This window comes from Xyrauchen texanus, chromosome 4, assembly GCF_025860055.1.
Source record: "Xyrauchen texanus isolate HMW12.3.18 chromosome 4, RBS_HiC_50CHRs, whole genome shotgun sequence".
Classification (NCBI taxonomy): Eukaryota; Metazoa; Chordata; class Actinopteri; order Cypriniformes; family Catostomidae; genus Xyrauchen; species Xyrauchen texanus.
The window spans coordinates 40,428,705-40,445,748 of NC_068279.1; the positions used below are offsets into that span (position 1 = coordinate 40,428,705).

The 17,044-nt window shown below is 36.7% G+C and overlaps 1 protein-coding gene across 1 annotated transcript in view; it reads left to right on the top strand.

Annotated features, from left to right (window-relative positions):
- LOC127637542 (alpha-tectorin-like) overlaps positions 1-13,208 on the top strand; it is a 31,052-nt gene extending 17,844 nt beyond the window's left edge. Inside the window, exons 16-25 of the mRNA XM_052118644.1 lie at positions 519-805; positions 1,435-1,715; positions 2,879-2,989; positions 4,257-4,459; positions 6,706-6,869; positions 7,273-7,521; positions 8,860-9,022; positions 9,166-9,250; positions 9,456-9,575; positions 11,639-13,208. Of these exons, the coding sequence (XP_051974604.1) occupies positions 519-805; positions 1,435-1,715; positions 2,879-2,989; positions 4,257-4,459; positions 6,706-6,869; positions 7,273-7,521; positions 8,860-9,022; positions 9,166-9,250; positions 9,456-9,575; positions 11,639-11,742 (1,767 nt within the window). The 3' untranslated portion in view covers positions 11,743-13,208. The remainder of the gene's footprint in view (positions 1-518; positions 806-1,434; positions 1,716-2,878; positions 2,990-4,256; positions 4,460-6,705; positions 6,870-7,272; positions 7,522-8,859; positions 9,023-9,165; positions 9,251-9,455; positions 9,576-11,638) is intronic.
- Positions 13,209-17,044: the final 3,836 nt, after the last annotated feature.

Consider the following 17,044-nt stretch of genomic DNA (forward strand, 5'->3'; position numbering starts at 1 on the left):
ACCTTTCATATAGCTTCAGAAGACTTTGATTAACCACTGGGGTCTTATGAATTAATTTTATGCTGCCTTTATGTACCTTTTGGAGCTTCAAAGTTTTGGCCACCATTCACTTGCATTGAATGGACCTACAGAGCTGAGAAATTCTTCTTTGGAATGGCATAAGGGTGAGTAAACGATGAGAGAATAAAGTTTTTTTTGGGTGAACTATTCCTTTAAGCATTTGATACAATACACTCATTGTGTATGTGTACATACAGTGTTTTTTCACTGTTCTTTTTGGGTGGATGGCGAGATGGAAACCCTTGTTCTTTAAAATGCGGGATTCTCTTGCAATATTGATACACTGTATTTTGTCCTGCTGTGATCTTAACCTACCCTCTCCCTATTCCTGGTAGCTGAAAATGAATGTACTAAAAGTAGATAGTAGACACCTAATATAAAGTGGGACCAAATTATAATGTAATGATTAAGACATGTTTACCAGCTAAATGCTTAAGCGTTTTCCTCTTTTACCTCAGGTAAATGGTACACCCGTGTCCGTACCTTTTGTCACAGGTCTGATGACACGAGTGTCCACATCCGAGGGATTCCTGGTAATTGACACTGCCCAGGACATCCAAGTGCGTTATAACCGATTCAACACCCTCAGCATCACCATGGGCCCACGGCTGCAGAACAAGGTGTGTGGACTGTGTGGAAACTTTAATGGGGACCCCACCGATGATTACATCACTTCTCGAGGCAAACCTGCCGTCAGTGCATTGGAACTCGCTCAGAGCTGGAAAACCAATGGCATGCAGAACAGGTTAGAATTAAAAGTGTGTCTTAACATTTGTAGGGATGTAGTCATTCATTTATTATATCTCAAATAAATGAAGTGATACTAACCATTTAGTAAAGGAATATTCAGGATTAAACACAACTTAAAGGAATAGTTCTCCTAAAAAATAAATAAATACATAAATAATGTCATAATTTACCCTCATGTTATTCTAAACCCATGTGATTTTCTTTCTTCTGCATGTAGATGGCAGCGTAAAGTGATTTAGCTTTCAAGCTTAAATAGGTTTTGGTGAAAGACAACACTGAATTATAAAAAAGTATTTATTCAGTGAAGATCTTGAAGTCTGTTGCATGCTCATAAGAGATCATGAGAGAAGCTTTTTCTTGAAAAAACTGAATTGAATCTGGGTTACAGTTATGTACTTACAATGGAAGTTATTGGAGCTTATCCGTAAACGTTAAAATACTGTTTAAAAAGTATAGCCGCAAGATGAAAACTAGACAAGTGTTGGTTTTTTTTTCCCTTTTTCTCCCAATTTGCAATGCCCAAATCCCAATGTGCTTTTTAAGTCCCTGTAATCTCCTCCTCTCCGTTTTTCTTTCTCCCTGCCTCTTATTTTCTCTCCTCCTCTACCTGACTCTTGTTTGTAGCTGTGATGAGACTCAGTACGTGGCACTGGCTCAGTCCTGTGATAATACAGCAATATCAGAGCTCCAGGGAGAGGACAACTGTCTGAAACTCACAGATTTGAAAGGTTTCTTCCAGCCCTGCCATGGCCTGCTGGACCCCCTCCCCTTTTACCAGTCCTGTTATCTGGACGGCTGCTACAACCACCGTAGGGCCCAGGTGTGCGGCTCTATGGCAGCCTACGCTGAGGCCTGCCGTTCTTTTGGCACGCTCACTACCAAGTGGATTGCCCAGGAGAACTGCTGTAAGGGGACACTGCCACCTACAGGATAAGATAGACAAGAGGTGTAGGGGCAAAATGTCAGGGAGGGTGCAGAGAGGGAGGGGAAAAGGCAGTGAAGAGGGTTTTAAAAAGTTGAGGGGAGGGAAATAGTTTGAGGAACTTGAATTTATATTGATTATACATGCATGCAAATGCATTCACGTTCCTTACTGATTCTTGAGACAAGGGACAAAGATTGTTTGAAATCTGAGTTTGTTTAAAATTAAATTGAAATGGATTTATTTGTATACAAGTTCTCAGCTCACAATCCATGTAAGGAAACAGGTTTTTTTTGTGAAAATTGACACTTATTCACTTCATAGCTTACATTTTACTGTAATTTGTGTCAACTCCATCAGACACACTAAAAAGCATGCAGTTTTAATTAAATCCTTCCAACAATTGTATAGTCTTTAATTATCTAATAATTGTATTCAGTAAAGGAGTTAAGTTAGAAAATAAATGTAATATTTTTCCAGCTTTACCATGTGTTGTACGCTTGAGCCATTTTATTTTCGTCAGTTAAAGTTACCTCTATAACCTATATAAATCATACCAGACCATGTGTCCTACTGCTGCGTCCACCATGAGCAGGAAGTGGAAAGGGGTACTCAGAGTTATAGCTTACCATGATATTGTCTGATTTATTCAGGATTATAAACAAAATCTTACGGAGTTGAGACAAAGTGAGGTCACAACTTTGATCTTCCAACTTTGGAATCTTACAGATTCCTAGCTTCGTTTAATATTTATATTGATATGACTCTGTAGCATTTTTAAACGCTTTGTTTGGCAGTTTAACATCGTGACCTCTTGCTGAGGACAGGTTAAGTTACATGTGCATGCATTACATGTGCATGCATGTCATGCATTTTAAAGAATTCTAATTAAATTATTTAAAAATATAAGTAATGACTGCCCTGAGTATACACATTCCCTTTAGATTTAACTTTTCCAGTTTTTTATTATTATGAATTTCTTAGTTTTTAACATTAAGAGGACTTTTGTATGCAAGACATGTTTTGTCCCTTATCTCAAGAATCAGTCTCCGTTGTTTGTGTGAATGTGAGTGTGTACTGAATGGGTCCGTATGCACATGCTTGTGCATGTCTGTGTGCTAACTTTGTACCTGGACCTGTCTTTAGCAGAATGGATCTATGACCCCTGTGCAGGAGAGATCTGCTCGAACACCACATGTGAGCAAGAGAATGGAGGAGATCTGTGTGGCTGCCCTGAACTACCCAGTACTGACTTTAGTAAGTAAAAAAAGCCCTTCTGTGACATGACATTCTGTGGCAGAAATTCACACAAAAAAAAGTTACAATAATAAGCTCTTTGTCTTTCAAATTTAGCAGAGTTTCTAAACCATTTAATTAATGGATTTGCAAAAGCAAGTATCACTGTGACTATTGCTCATATGTATGCTTAAGGATTTGAACAATGCCCCAAATTTTAAGTATATTAAAGGAATTTACTGAGTTCAATTCCAGTTAAGCTCTATCGACAGAATTTGTGTAATGTTAATTAACAAAAATGATTTTGACTTATCCTTTTCTTAAATAAAAGAGTTTACAGTGAGGCGCACACAATGAAAGTTAGTGCCAATTCAACAAATGTTTGAGGGTTTAAAGGCAGAAATGTGAAGCTTATAATTTTATAAAAGTACTTACATTAATTATTCTGTTAGAACTCATGTATTATTTGAGCTGTAAAGCTGTTTAAATCATCATTTATACAGTCGTTTTAGGGTTTACAGCATTATGTCGTCATGGCAACGAAGTTGTAAAATTGGATATAACGTTACAAAAAAGTTACTAAGTCATTTTCTCACACTAAAATCATGATAATACTTGTATTGTTTTTCTTGTGGTTATATTTTTGAAACGGCAATTATTGGCCCCATTCACTTCCATTGTAAGAGCCGCATGATTTTGCTTTTTTATAGAAAAGGAGGGAAGAGTCGAAATTGTTTTGGTAATCAGCATTATGCCACAAATCCTGTCGATTGAGCTTAACTTGTACTGAATCTGTAATATTCCTTTACATTTTCGTCAGACATGAATGGCACATCAAATTGTGCGGCTTGTTGAGGAGAGATGTTCTATTACTTATTTGCTATTAAACGATAGCACGGTAGCCCTATTGGATGATAAAAAGGGCAACAAAAATCCCATAGACATGCATTAAAGAATGGACATGAACTATCTAGGGCCCAGACTATGATAGGGACTTGGGGGTGCGCTCTTTTGACCACCCAGAACACCCTAGCAACTGCATTGCAATGCACTAACAACCATTCAGAACTGCATAGCAACCACATAGTAACTGCCCTTGCATTGTGGTGGCAGTTTTGCACAGGCACGCTCTACTTACATTTTCTAAAGAAAATGTACAAATGTTGTTGTCTTTTCTGTTTTGGTAATTGCCAAAATAAAAGTCAACATTTTGAAATGAACTTTATTTGATTAACCATTGAAAGACAATAAAGATCCTCTTTTTGCCAACTTTCTCATTGTGATGTAGGTGAGGATGATATCATCAAGGCAGAGGTGAACTGTAAGCATGCTCAGATGGAGGTTTCCATCTCTAAGTGTCGCCTGTTCCAGTTGGGCTTTGAGAGGGAGGATGTACGAATTAACGACCAGCACTGTGCTGGCATCGAGGGAGAGGATTTCATCTCCTTCCACATCAACAATACCAAAGGACACTGTGGCTCTATTGTACAGGTGAACATGTCCCTTCTCTTTCTCATTAACAAAGGTTCAAGAACAGACAGTGTAGTTCTTGAAACAGAAGTCTCAGCTTTGCCTCTTGGGAAAGACTGGAAAGTACGTAGCCTTGGAGTCCAAAACAAATGTGTGTAGTCATGAGTTGTAGTCATAGTGTCTCAAAACCTAGCGAGTTGCCTACTTTGATATCTTTTGGGCAAAACAGACACAGCTGATGTGAAGGCTGTCTCAAATTTTAGATAGCAAAATTATATATTTTGATTTTTTTCTCAAAATGATGCCAAGTGTACCGTCTGAAAAATGTCCATCCAATATGGCAGACAAAACTGACGGAAATGTTGTTTATAAATATTTTTTCAGTAATGGGAATTTTAGATTGGAAGACATTCTACCTAATTATGTAGCCTATTTATTATATAAGCTATGTTTCTTATACTGCTTATTTGAGAGGTTTATGCTTATTTGGGAATCGTTCATGCATATCATCAGGGAGCGTTTATGGCAAGCCGAATTGGCTTTTAATCATTCGCAGGAGATTTTCACAAGTTAAAATGCAAAATCATTATATCAGGAATATAATCACAACTAGTGAAAGTGCTCATTTTTTATATCAGAAATTACATACAAATGAAAATACATTTAAATACATTTACAAAATGTGCCTTTTCACTAGTGAATGGATTTCACTTATGAATGGATATTTGCACTAGCAACAATGTCATTATGGATAAAAAAAAACTTTACTGGTAAGAAGTGCTTTGCTCATATGTGAAATTAGAATTTCAACTAGTAAGAAATGTGTTTTATGTATCTGTAATTGTGTTTTGAATAGGAGTGAATGACAGATGTGAAATTCTACTAGTGAAAATGCAGTTAAAGATATCAAGAATTTGTTTTTACTTGCAGAGATTTTTTATATCAAGAATGTGTACATTATCACTACAAGAGTGATAATGTAATTTTTTATGTCAAAAATTGATGTGCAAATATAATTAGTGATAAAAAAATTGCACTTTTACTAATTTATGTTAACAAGAATTAGCATTTTAACTTGTAAAAATGTAATTGTTAATATCAATAATTAATAACCTGCACATGATTAAAAGTCAGTTCGATTTGCCATAACCTTATCTCCTATCATTATCTCCTTCAGGTCCCGTGAGGAGCGCTATTTATGTTGTGCTTAAATGAATAGTTCACACAAATATAAAAATCCTCTTATCATTTACTCACCCCGGTGTGTATTCTGTATTCTGCTGAGCACAAACAAAGATTTTTAGAAGAATATCTCAGTTCTGTAGCTCCATACAATGCAAGTGAATAGTGACCAAAATTGTTAAGCTCCAAAAGCACATAAAGGCAGCATAAAAGTAATTCATAAAACTCCAGTGAATCCATGTCTTCACAAGCAACATGATAAGTTTGGGTGAGCAACAGATCAATAATTAAGTTATTTATTACTATAAATCTCCACTTTCACATTCTTTTCTTTTGTTATTGGAGATTCACATTCTTCTTGCATTTTGCCATCTACTGGGCGGGGTGAAGAATTGAAAGGATTAGAACTAGTTCAACAACTAGAAATATTATTAAATGTTGATCTGTTTCTCACCCGCACCTTTCAAATCGCTTATGAATACATGGTTTAACCACTAGAGACATACTGTATGGATTGGCTTTATGTGCTTTTTGGAGCTTCAACATGTTGGTACCCGTTCACTTGAATTGTGACGACTGACAGAGCTGAAATATTCTTCCAAAAATCTTTGTTTGTGTTCTGCTGAAGAAAGAATGTCAAAAACAGCTTGGATAACATAAGGGTGAGTAAATGAGAGAATTTGTATTTTTTGGTGAACCATTCCTTTAAGTGACTGTCGAGCACTTCCTAAATCAGTTATTTAAGAAGTAGTAAGTGGTATTTACGTAGACAGCTGCTTTTGTAGGCGGTAGGCAGTGAGTCATCTTTTTAAATCCTGTCCACGTTTTAACACAACTTTTTTATTTTTTACAAATGATCCTGCTCTCCTAATAGCTTTTAAAGAAAAAGTGTCAAATATACACAATGGACATGTAATTTACAGATTTAACAGAACAGCTCATATTCTTCTCATTATGGTTAATTACATTTCATGCTCACTTATTGTGCCTGTCTGCTTGGCTACTGTACAATACAGTAATCTCTCTGTAATTAACTTCAGATTAACTTTATGTGTACGTGCATGTCTGTGTATTTGTGAGTTCAGTCCAATGGAACACACATAATGTACAAGAACACAGTGTGGATTGAGAGTGTGAACAACACAGGGAATGTGATCACACGTGATAAGACGATCAACGTGGAGTTCTCCTGTGCTTATGAATTGGACATAAAGATCTCCCTGGAGACAGTACTGAAGCCCATGCTCAGGTAAGCTGTTAGACAGAAGTCACCGTGGTATTACCATGTTACCATTACCATGTTACCTTAGTAATATCATGCTTTTTGGACACCATGACCCCATGTAATTCTTTGATGTACCTTGGAGTACCATGTCAATACCATATATACAGAATGCATATGGTCAGCAGCATGCAGTACCATGGCGTATTTTTAATGATCTTGGTGTTACTATCTGTTGCCATCTCAGTACCAAAGTACCACCACAGTACTTTTTTGTAAGAGACTAAATAAATAACAAACACAACAGATAACAAATAAACAAGATAATATCATTTTACATGTATATTTTAACATCTAAAAGTTGGATGCTGCAGAGATCGAACAGATGATTAAGACAATAACTCTCTCTCTTTCTCTCTGGTGTCTACAGTGTAATAAACCTCACCTTGCCAACCCAAGAGGGCAACTTCATCACGAAAATGGCACTGTATAAGAACTCCTCGTACCGGCATCCATACAGGGAGGGTGAGGTGGTGCTAAGCACCAGAGACATCTTGTTTGTGGGGGTGTTCGTGGAAGGAGCAGATGATAAACAGCTTATTCTCATAGTCAACATGTGCTGGGCTACACCATCTCGTTATAGCAGTGATCGCCTTCGTTATATTATCATAGAGAGAGGGTAAGGAAATACTGTAGCTTAAAATGGTTAGTTTACTCAAAAAGCTAAATCCTGTCATTTACTCACCATGATCATCATGTCATTCCAAACTTAAATTATTTTTTTGGAACACAAAAATAGAAATTTTGCATAATGTTCACGCTGCCCTTTTACATATAATGAAAGTGAGAGGGGATGGTTAATATCTTAAAAGCACCATAAAAGTTTCATAAAAGTCAATGGGACATGTACTACAGTATATTCCAAGTGTTCTGAGGCCATTTGGTAGCCAAAAAGAAAATCTTCCCTTCAAAAATGAAGATGCATCACTCATGCCAGATTTGATGTCAGATGGCAAATAACACTGAGTAACTGATAGTGCTACAGAAATTTTGAAGTTTGTGAGATGCCGGTGGGGAAGATTATTGTAAAAGAGCTCTGTGAACATTCTTCAAAACATTTCCTTTTGTATTCCATGGAAAAAAGAATGTCTTAAAGGAATAGTTCACCAAAAAATGAATATTCTATAATTATTTACTCGCCCTCATGCCATCCTAGATGTATATGACTTTCTTCTGCTGAACACAAATAACATTTTTTAGAAGAATATCAGTTCTGTAGGCCCATTCAAACTTTGAAGCTCCAAAAATACATAAAGGAATAAAAGTAATCTATAAGACTCCAGTGGTTTAATCTATGTCCTCTGAAGCTATCCAATCAATTTTGGGTGAGAAACAACCAAAATATAAGCAGTCTTAGTAGTGATCATGATTTCAAGCTCGATTATACTTCCTATAGCACTATCTAGCACTTTGTGCATGTGTCAAGCGCACTAGGAAGTGTAATTGAGTTTGAAATCATGATCGTGCCTAGACATTGTGTTCTCACCCATCACCGATTATATCGCTTCAGAAAACATTGATCAAACCACTGGAGTCTTATGGATTACTTTTATGCTGCCTTTATGTGATTTTTGGAGCTTCAAATTTTAGTCACCATTCACTTGCATTGTATGCGCCTACAGAGCTAAAATATTCTTCTAAAATCTTTGTGTGCAGCAGAGGGAAAATAAATCACACATCTGGAGTGGCATGAGGGCGAGTTAATGATGAGAGAATTTACATTTTTGATTGAACGGTCCTTTAAGGCTTTGGAAAACATAAGTGTGAGTAAATATTTATGGAATTTTCCTTTGTGGGCAAACTTTTTCTTTAACACTATACATATAGGCCCAAAATCTGCTTACCACTGAATACATTTTTTTTTAACTGCAGACTCTTGAAAAAATTAGATCCGTCCACACCTCATCTATGAGTTACAGTACACCAGCACTCTCATCACATGACTCTGTTGTTCTAGGTGTCCTAACATCAAGGATAACACTATAGGCATGGCTGAGAACGGAGTGTCCCTCACCTGTCGCTTTCACGTCACCGTCTTTAAGTTCATTGGTGATTATGATGAGGTGCATTTGCACTGTGATGTCTCTCTTTGTGACTCAGAGACCAATGCCTGCAAAGTGGTGAGACCATGTGCACACACACACACACACACACAGAAAAACACCTTTTTAATTAATCCATTCATTTAGACAATAAAGACAGGAAATGATTAAGAGAAGGGATGGGGAGTGGGATCGATACATGACATTACTTGCTTTTACAGAATTGCCCACACAACAAACGAAGTTACACAGATTACAGTCAGCATAAAGAACAGATCCTATCAGTGGGACCAATCAGAAGAAGAGGTATGGAGGATATTTCAGATTTGTGCATGTGTGTATTGCATGACTGTGTGTGTGTGCGCGCGCATACGCGCAATATTTATGTACTTACAGATGAAAATGGTGCGATCAATAAGATGTGGGTGTGCAGTATAATTGAATGTTTTGTGTATGTTTGCATTAGCAGGGTGATAACAGATGTAACCATGAGTGTTTTTGTTTGGTTCAGATTCAGATTGGTGTGAAGAGGATAATGGTGGCTGTGAGCAGATTTGTACGAGTCAAGTAACAGGTTCTGTTTGTAGCTGTGTGACAGGAATGCTGCAAAGAGATGGGAAGAGCTGCCGAGGTAAAACACAAGCACACAAATGCACATCTGAAATTATTTGCTACTTTAACAATTTTATAATAAGTTAACATTTTTATCAACAGATTTTCTTTAAAGGTTAAGCGAGTTATTTTTGTACCACTAGCGGCTCCAATAAGAATAGCAAAATAATGATTGTTTCAAATCAGGTCTCCTAAACACTCATACTGCCCCTTTCACCCTGCCCCGTCTTCCATTGTTCAGACAAACTAGTAAATTCCCAGCTAATCGTCTTTTTACAGATAGTCCCTGAGTCCTAGACTTATGCCATTGGTTGAGATGACATGTTGGGCCACTGAAACAAACAGAATATTGTTTTGAAAGCGCTATAGAGCCACAGAGTTGACACTCTTCTGGGAAATGAAACTACTAAGTGCTCAGCACCTTAAACAGGGATAGGAGAAAGTATTTTTAAAGGGATAGTTCACCCAAAAATTTTTAATTCTCTCATCATTTACTCACCCTCATGCTATCCCCGATGTGCATGACTTTTTTTCTTCAGCAGAATCCAAATTCTAAAAGATTTTTAGAAAAATATCTCAGCTCTGTAGGTCCATACAATGCAAGTGAATGGTGATCAGACCTTTTTGAAGCTCCAAAAATCACATAAAGGAATCATAAAAGTAATTCATAAGAATCCAGTGTTTAAATCCATGTCTTCAGAATTGAAGATAATAGATGTGAGTGAGAAACAAATCAATATTTAAGTCCTTTTTTTTTTTTTTTTACTCAATTTTCAGATGTGAACGTGAAAATAAACAGGCATCACATGTGTCTTTCAGATGTAAAAGTGAAAGTGGAGATTTAGAGTAGAAAATGAATTTTTATCTGTTTCTCACCCACACCTATTATATCGCTTCTGAAGATATGTATTAAACCACTAGAGTCGTATGGATTCGTTTTTATGTTTTCCTTTGTGATTTTTGGAGCTACAAATTTCTGGTCACCATTCACTTGCATTGTATGGATCTTCAGAGCTCAGATATATATTTCTAAAAATCTATGTTTGTGTTCTGCTGAAGAATCATAAACATATGAGATGGCATAAAGGTGAGTAAATAAGCAAATAAAATTTTTTGGTTGAACTAACCATTTAACATGAAAATTAAACACTTCACCTTTAAATGCAGGCAGCTAACATCTGGAAATAGAGCTGTTCAGGTTATAGTCCAAAAGCGAGAAGAGAATTAGCATAGGTTCCATCTGGTTGGATGAATGGCAGTTTTTATGATGGCAGTTTTTGGATTTATGAGTAAAATAAGGTCTGTGTGCATGGTAAACATTTCTTTAAGTCACTTAGACATTTTGTTCTACAACAAAATAAGAATTATACACAGTCATACCCAAATGTTGATTTTGAAGCTGCCGTGTTTATTGCTAACAAGTTGCAAGATAAGAACTACAACGGTTTTCCATTTCGTCAGACACATTCCCTCACATGCTTCTGGTATTTGTAGTCCTTATCTAGCAATTTGTTTGCAACATCCTTTTTTTTTTTTTTTAAACGCGGTGGCTTAAAAATTCAAGTTTGAGGTATGACTGTGTGTCATTTATTTTGTAGAACAAAACGTGCAAGTATCTTAAAGTAATGAAAACCACAGATCTTATTTTACTCATAAATTGAAAAGACCATTATAAAAACCCACAGGACATTCCTGAGGGAACCCACCATGGCAAATTATCCATCTGGGTTCGCCTACAAATTGATGTCACAGCTGAATAGCTCTACTGATTTCTCTATTAATTAACATCATCCTTCACCAGGGGTTTGTCTTTAAACTGTTGTATAAAGTTGTTTGCACATTTTTAATTTACATTAAATGCCAATATCATCATCACACACTCTTGTACACTATGCCCACACAAATAGATCATCAGCATATTAAATGTCAGCAGCGTCATCCACAGTTTTGGCTGTTTTTCTTTAACTGAAAACATTCAAACTGTTTCATCGTAATAACTAGGACATTCTCGCAACTCACTGCCCCTCTATACTCACAAATTTTTCATCTGTCTTTGTCTCTATATTTCTCTCTCTCTTACAGTCACCAGTGTAAGTGCTGACCTTCAACCCCTGGTTCCTCTAGTAGCCATTGTTGTAGGCGTCAACATCTTTCTGCAAACACACTCCTCGGTTTTCTTCTCTTAACGCCCACCAAGCAAAACCAAGGGAGAGAGTGGCACAGACAGACAAAAGGAAGGAGAAAAGCCAAACAGAGCCAATGAGGGGATGTGCAAAGGATGCAACTGCAGTCCTGTGGAGAGGACCACATCTGAGCAGTTCCCTTCCTCGAAGCGAAAACTGTGATCAAATTCAACCAATCGATCCTTCACGAGCTGGATAGCTCAGATATAAAACAACATACATCGGTCCAACTTGAATCATGACACCCTACAGACTCCGAAAGAACCCAACTCTTATATAAGGCATAAAATGTACATACAAAAACAAACTGTCACTTTGAAATGTAGTGATAGATAAACAGCTACTGAATATTTCACAGACACCAATGACAGTTTAGGGCGTTACTTATTAGATGATGAATTTTCCTGAGAATCATCGAAATGTGAGGGCATGTGTTGTGAGAATGGATGATAATTCTCAACACCAGTTATGCTGATGTTTGTTTGTAGTTGATTTAAAATTCATACAGTACCCTCTCCAGCCCTAATTCTCAATTTGCCATTTTGTTTGATATTTAAAGGTGCAATCAGTCATTTTTTTCCTAATTAAAAAAGTTGTACTCATAAAGTAATGATAATCATTTTGAAACAAATATTATAAAATTGTGACCATTCATGAAGACTCCAGTCACATGAGTGACCTTACAAATGCTGTTTTATTCTACACAGAGAGGGTCTACTCATGGGGGCTGCCATATTATGATCACATGACATGCCAAATATTACAAGAGACAGTTTGGCAGAGACAGACCACTGGTATTAAAAGTAATGGGAGAAACTGGAGCGCCCAATGAATTTTGAAAAGGATGTTTTTTATGATACCAATTTATGATCTCATTGTTGTCAGATTTTACTGCTGATTTTAATGATGTTCTTTGATTGTAATCTTGACCAACCATTTTGGAGATTTCGTTCTTTCCCCAAGTAGATAGAGCTGTACTTTTATGCCACTTACATCCATATAAACAGCTTCCTGGGAGCGTTCTAAAGATGGCCGCCGAGTGGACTGACTTGCCTTGAAAGGGACTACTCCATTAATTTAAGTTACCGCCCTATTATTGGACACTTTCACTCATAGGTTAAATGAATGGTTGACTGTGAATAGTGAATTTCAACAATGCCAATGCCAGGACTATAGTATCTGAATGATGCTGCTTCCAGGCCCTTGGGTGTCACTGTAAGTTGAAGACTATACCCATTCAAAAAATTACTGAGTGCACCTTTAAACCCCCCTTTTTGCCATATTGAAATATTTCTGAGATCAAAATGCCAATCAACAATTGTTTTGATTTGTATTCCTGTGGATACAAATGAGTGAATAGTATTCCATATGAACACCCAAATGTTCTAGAGTAGCCAAATGTTTAAAGCGTATTTAAGCTGTATATGTTTGTTGGACGTGAACTTTTGCCCTGTTCCATAAATACTCAAGGTACTGTATGAATCACTACGATGGAGTGGAGCATCTTTAGGGTAATCAACTCCGATGCAATTTAGCCTGGTTCAAGTCAACCATACTTGACTTGATGATGACAATAACAGAAGTACTGTTTCTAATCATTTGCCAGCCAATCTGCTCATATGACACAACACAGCTGAAATTTACTGCATTTCCTGTAGGTTTGGGACAGCCAGAACACCATGGTAACGTGAAGTACTCAGCTCATTGGTGACCAAAACTCTGATGACCATATCTTACTGTAAAAATGATTTCTTGCTCTAGGGGTTGTTTATTTGTTATTAATCCGATTTGAGAAAAATGTGAGCAATTCACATCGATTCCACGATTCTATTCATAGTGTATTAGTCATGGCTTCTGCAGCAAGACACAGATAGAGCGAATCATCCGCTTGGGGGGCGGTTCATTCAATCCTGACTTCAGAAAAGAGCAAATATCCGCGCTGGTGTGCTGTCACTCCAACCAACTGATCAAGTGCGTGATCTAGCACCCGTCTTACAGCGTCTTTTGCTGAATCTTAAAGGAGCGCTTGATATTTAGGAAAGAAATGTTTTGATGGTCACGCGGGAGGATGAACTGGAATTCGGCTGGTAAGGATCTTATGCGGCGAGACTCTAGCGCAGGATTAAACGTGTGCCAGAAGTATGAGTAAACCCGTTTATCCATGCTTCTTGTATTGTTCATAGGATTTAAACTGACCACGAACCGTTATCAATGGCAATTTGCCATTTTCATAGTCAGCTTCAGTAAATCAGTGGGCAGTGAATGCGTTTATAGTAACTGCTGTATCTTTCAGTAACAGTCTCTGTTTGACTGCAGGCTGAGATTGAGACTGTCCACTGCTTTAATAGGCAGTAATGCATTCGTCCATTAATTAATTAATCTGCGTTTAGCTTCCTCTATCCCTATGATGAACTTGGCATTACCATAAATAATCGCTTCTTCTTCTTGGCACTTTTGGTACTTCTATTTTTTTTTTTTTTTTTTTTTTGGGACCAGGCACTGCAACATAAATAAATAATAAAATAAAATATTCATGTAAATGTTATAACAAAATTCCAGTAGTCTTTAATAAAATAAAAAACTAAATAATTTTAAGTATAATTACACATTAAAACCTTCAATTCGATGGAATTTCGTTTATCTTAAAAATAGGCGAAATTAAAAATGGAAATAAAATAGAAATAGAATTAGTAGGCCTATCGTTATGAACAATGGTAAAACAAATACATATTAAAAAAATTGTTACTGTTACTTTAAAGGGATAGTTAATCCAAAAATTCTAAATTCTGATATAATTTACCCACCTTCATGTTGTTCTAAACCTGTATGACATTCTTCTGTGTAACAAATGAAGATGTTAGACAGAATGTTATCAAACGTTACCATTCATTGTATGGAACAATAAGCAATTGTGAATGGTGATTGAGACAAATATTCTGCATAACATCTCCCTTACAAAAATCAAGAGTTCTGGCAAACTTGTCGCTAATTTGCCAGACATTTTTTTCATGTGCAAATGAGCTTGTGATTTGCCGCAAGCGTTTGCCAGAGGTTTGCAGATCTTCACTGGTAGTGGTGAACCTTCAGCAAACCTTTGGCAACAATGGACAATTTGCCTCTACAGGCAAACACTTCTGTGACAAACCTGTGGCAACAACAAAGAGTTTACGGCAAATTTTCCAGAACTCTCAATTTTTGTGAGGGCTTTTGTGCTCCATGGAAGAAAGAAAGTCATAGACCTTATTCACACTAGCATCATCTTTGACAATGAGGCTGTGAGGGATGGACGTACAGTCTTTTCAGTGGGCTTTACTGCAGTTTAAAGTGTTTTTGGATCATTCTGTGCATGGATGAAACATTGATAAAATATCTGTCCAAGTGCATTCAGTATACAAAGAACTCCAGACATCACGAGTTGTGGAAAATCAGATGTGATCTATGTGCTTTATTCAGCTTTATACCATTCGTACCAGTGAAGATGTAAGTCTATCACTCACAGCCTCGATGTCATTCACATTAACTAGCTTGAATAAGGTATAGATTAGAGTACATTTCAGCTCTTTTCTACATCATTTTGTAGTGTAAATTGTGCGAGTAGTATGTTAACACTGAAAATTAAACTAAAAGAAGTGTGGAATATCGGACACTTCATGCATTTAGTTCTCCAGGCTTGCCTTACATAGTGGAAGTTGCTGCGTTGCTGGTCTGACTGAACAATTGTAAGTAATGGAGAATGCAGCAACTAGTAAAACGTCAATGAAGACAGCACCATACAAATATATAGTGTATAGTGCATCATTTGGGACAAAGTCTGGAACAATGTTAGGGTGAGTAAATGATGACAGAATTTTCATTTTTGGGTGAACTATTCTATTAAAGAGCTTTTTCTACCTGACCTTTAAAAATTACTTTATAACCTAATTTAGTCAGGTTGATTCAGTCAAATGAAATCATATTTAAATTTTGATTTGAATAATACCATTTACTTTCAATGTTACCACATTAAGGTTACCAGGCAAAATTTTTAATGTACAGTAGTACCAGTCTGTTTAGGGTGTTCCTCTTCTTCTTTTTCTGGGTTTCTGTGTTTGTCAAACCCATAATGGCAACATTGGAGTCAGTCTTGTGAGTCTCCATGTACATTACTGGCTAACAGTAACTCTAGTATGCTCTCATCCTACTTCCACACAACTGATGCTGTAAGATGAGACAAGTCACGTTTATCATGCTGTCTTTGTTGCTTGCATGCGTTTGCATTAAAAAAGAATTTCCCTTATAATCTGCAGTATAATCTAGATTATTTATGGAAATAATATGAGGGGTCTGATAATATTTTAAGTCTAGAGTATTTATTAGACTAAATAGACTAAATTGATGTATTTAACATAGCACTATTAGGTGCATCTCAAATTGGACACTTCTGCACTATTCTAAACCATTTTGTAGTGCAAGAAGTGCACTGAGTTAGTAGTGTATGTCCGTTGAAAATGCAACAAAAAGAAGTGTACTATATATGAGTACCCGGATGAAGTACTTCTTCAACCGAAATAACACATTGTGGAATGTTGGACACTTCGTGCACTCAACGGTCGCGGCTTGCCCTACGTAGCAGAAGGGGCGGAGTTACCTTTCCACGATGCTGGTCTGGCAAAACAATTGTAATTAATGGTGATTATGGTGAACTAGTGAAACTTCTGTGAAGACAGCACCTTGCAAATGTGAGTTGAATGCTTTTCTATCACCCCATGCTGTGTAAATATGTACATTATTTGAGATAGATGTGTTTGACTGAGTTAGGCTAACATGCTAAGCTAGCAGCAACACATCCCATGTGTTTGAAACGTCATTTCCGTCAGCTGAATAACGGCCAATGCTTCTGTGTTGAAAAAACATTTTTGTGTTCCATTTGGGATGATACTACACTTTGAAAATTCATACACTTCTTGGTTGAGTGTGTAGTGTATTGTGCATAATTTGGGCCACAGCTTGTGACATCCAGTGTGTTTTTATACAGTTATACATTTTATACAGAAGAAATACATCCTTATAAGGGTAAAAATGCCCCTGAAAATCTATTATAGGAGGCAAAATTCCTCCATAATAAAAAAAGACATTTATTTCAGAGACTGGCTTAATCCCACTTTGGATTGTGTTTTTGTTTTCATGATTTATTTATGTATTTATTTATTTTAGGCCTGTTTTTAGCACACTCTATTTCTGTTTGTAACAGTTTGGCTCTCACTTCCTTGGGGCTTACTTCTCATCTTCACATCTTGATCATGTCTCCAGTCTGTTCTGCTGCCAA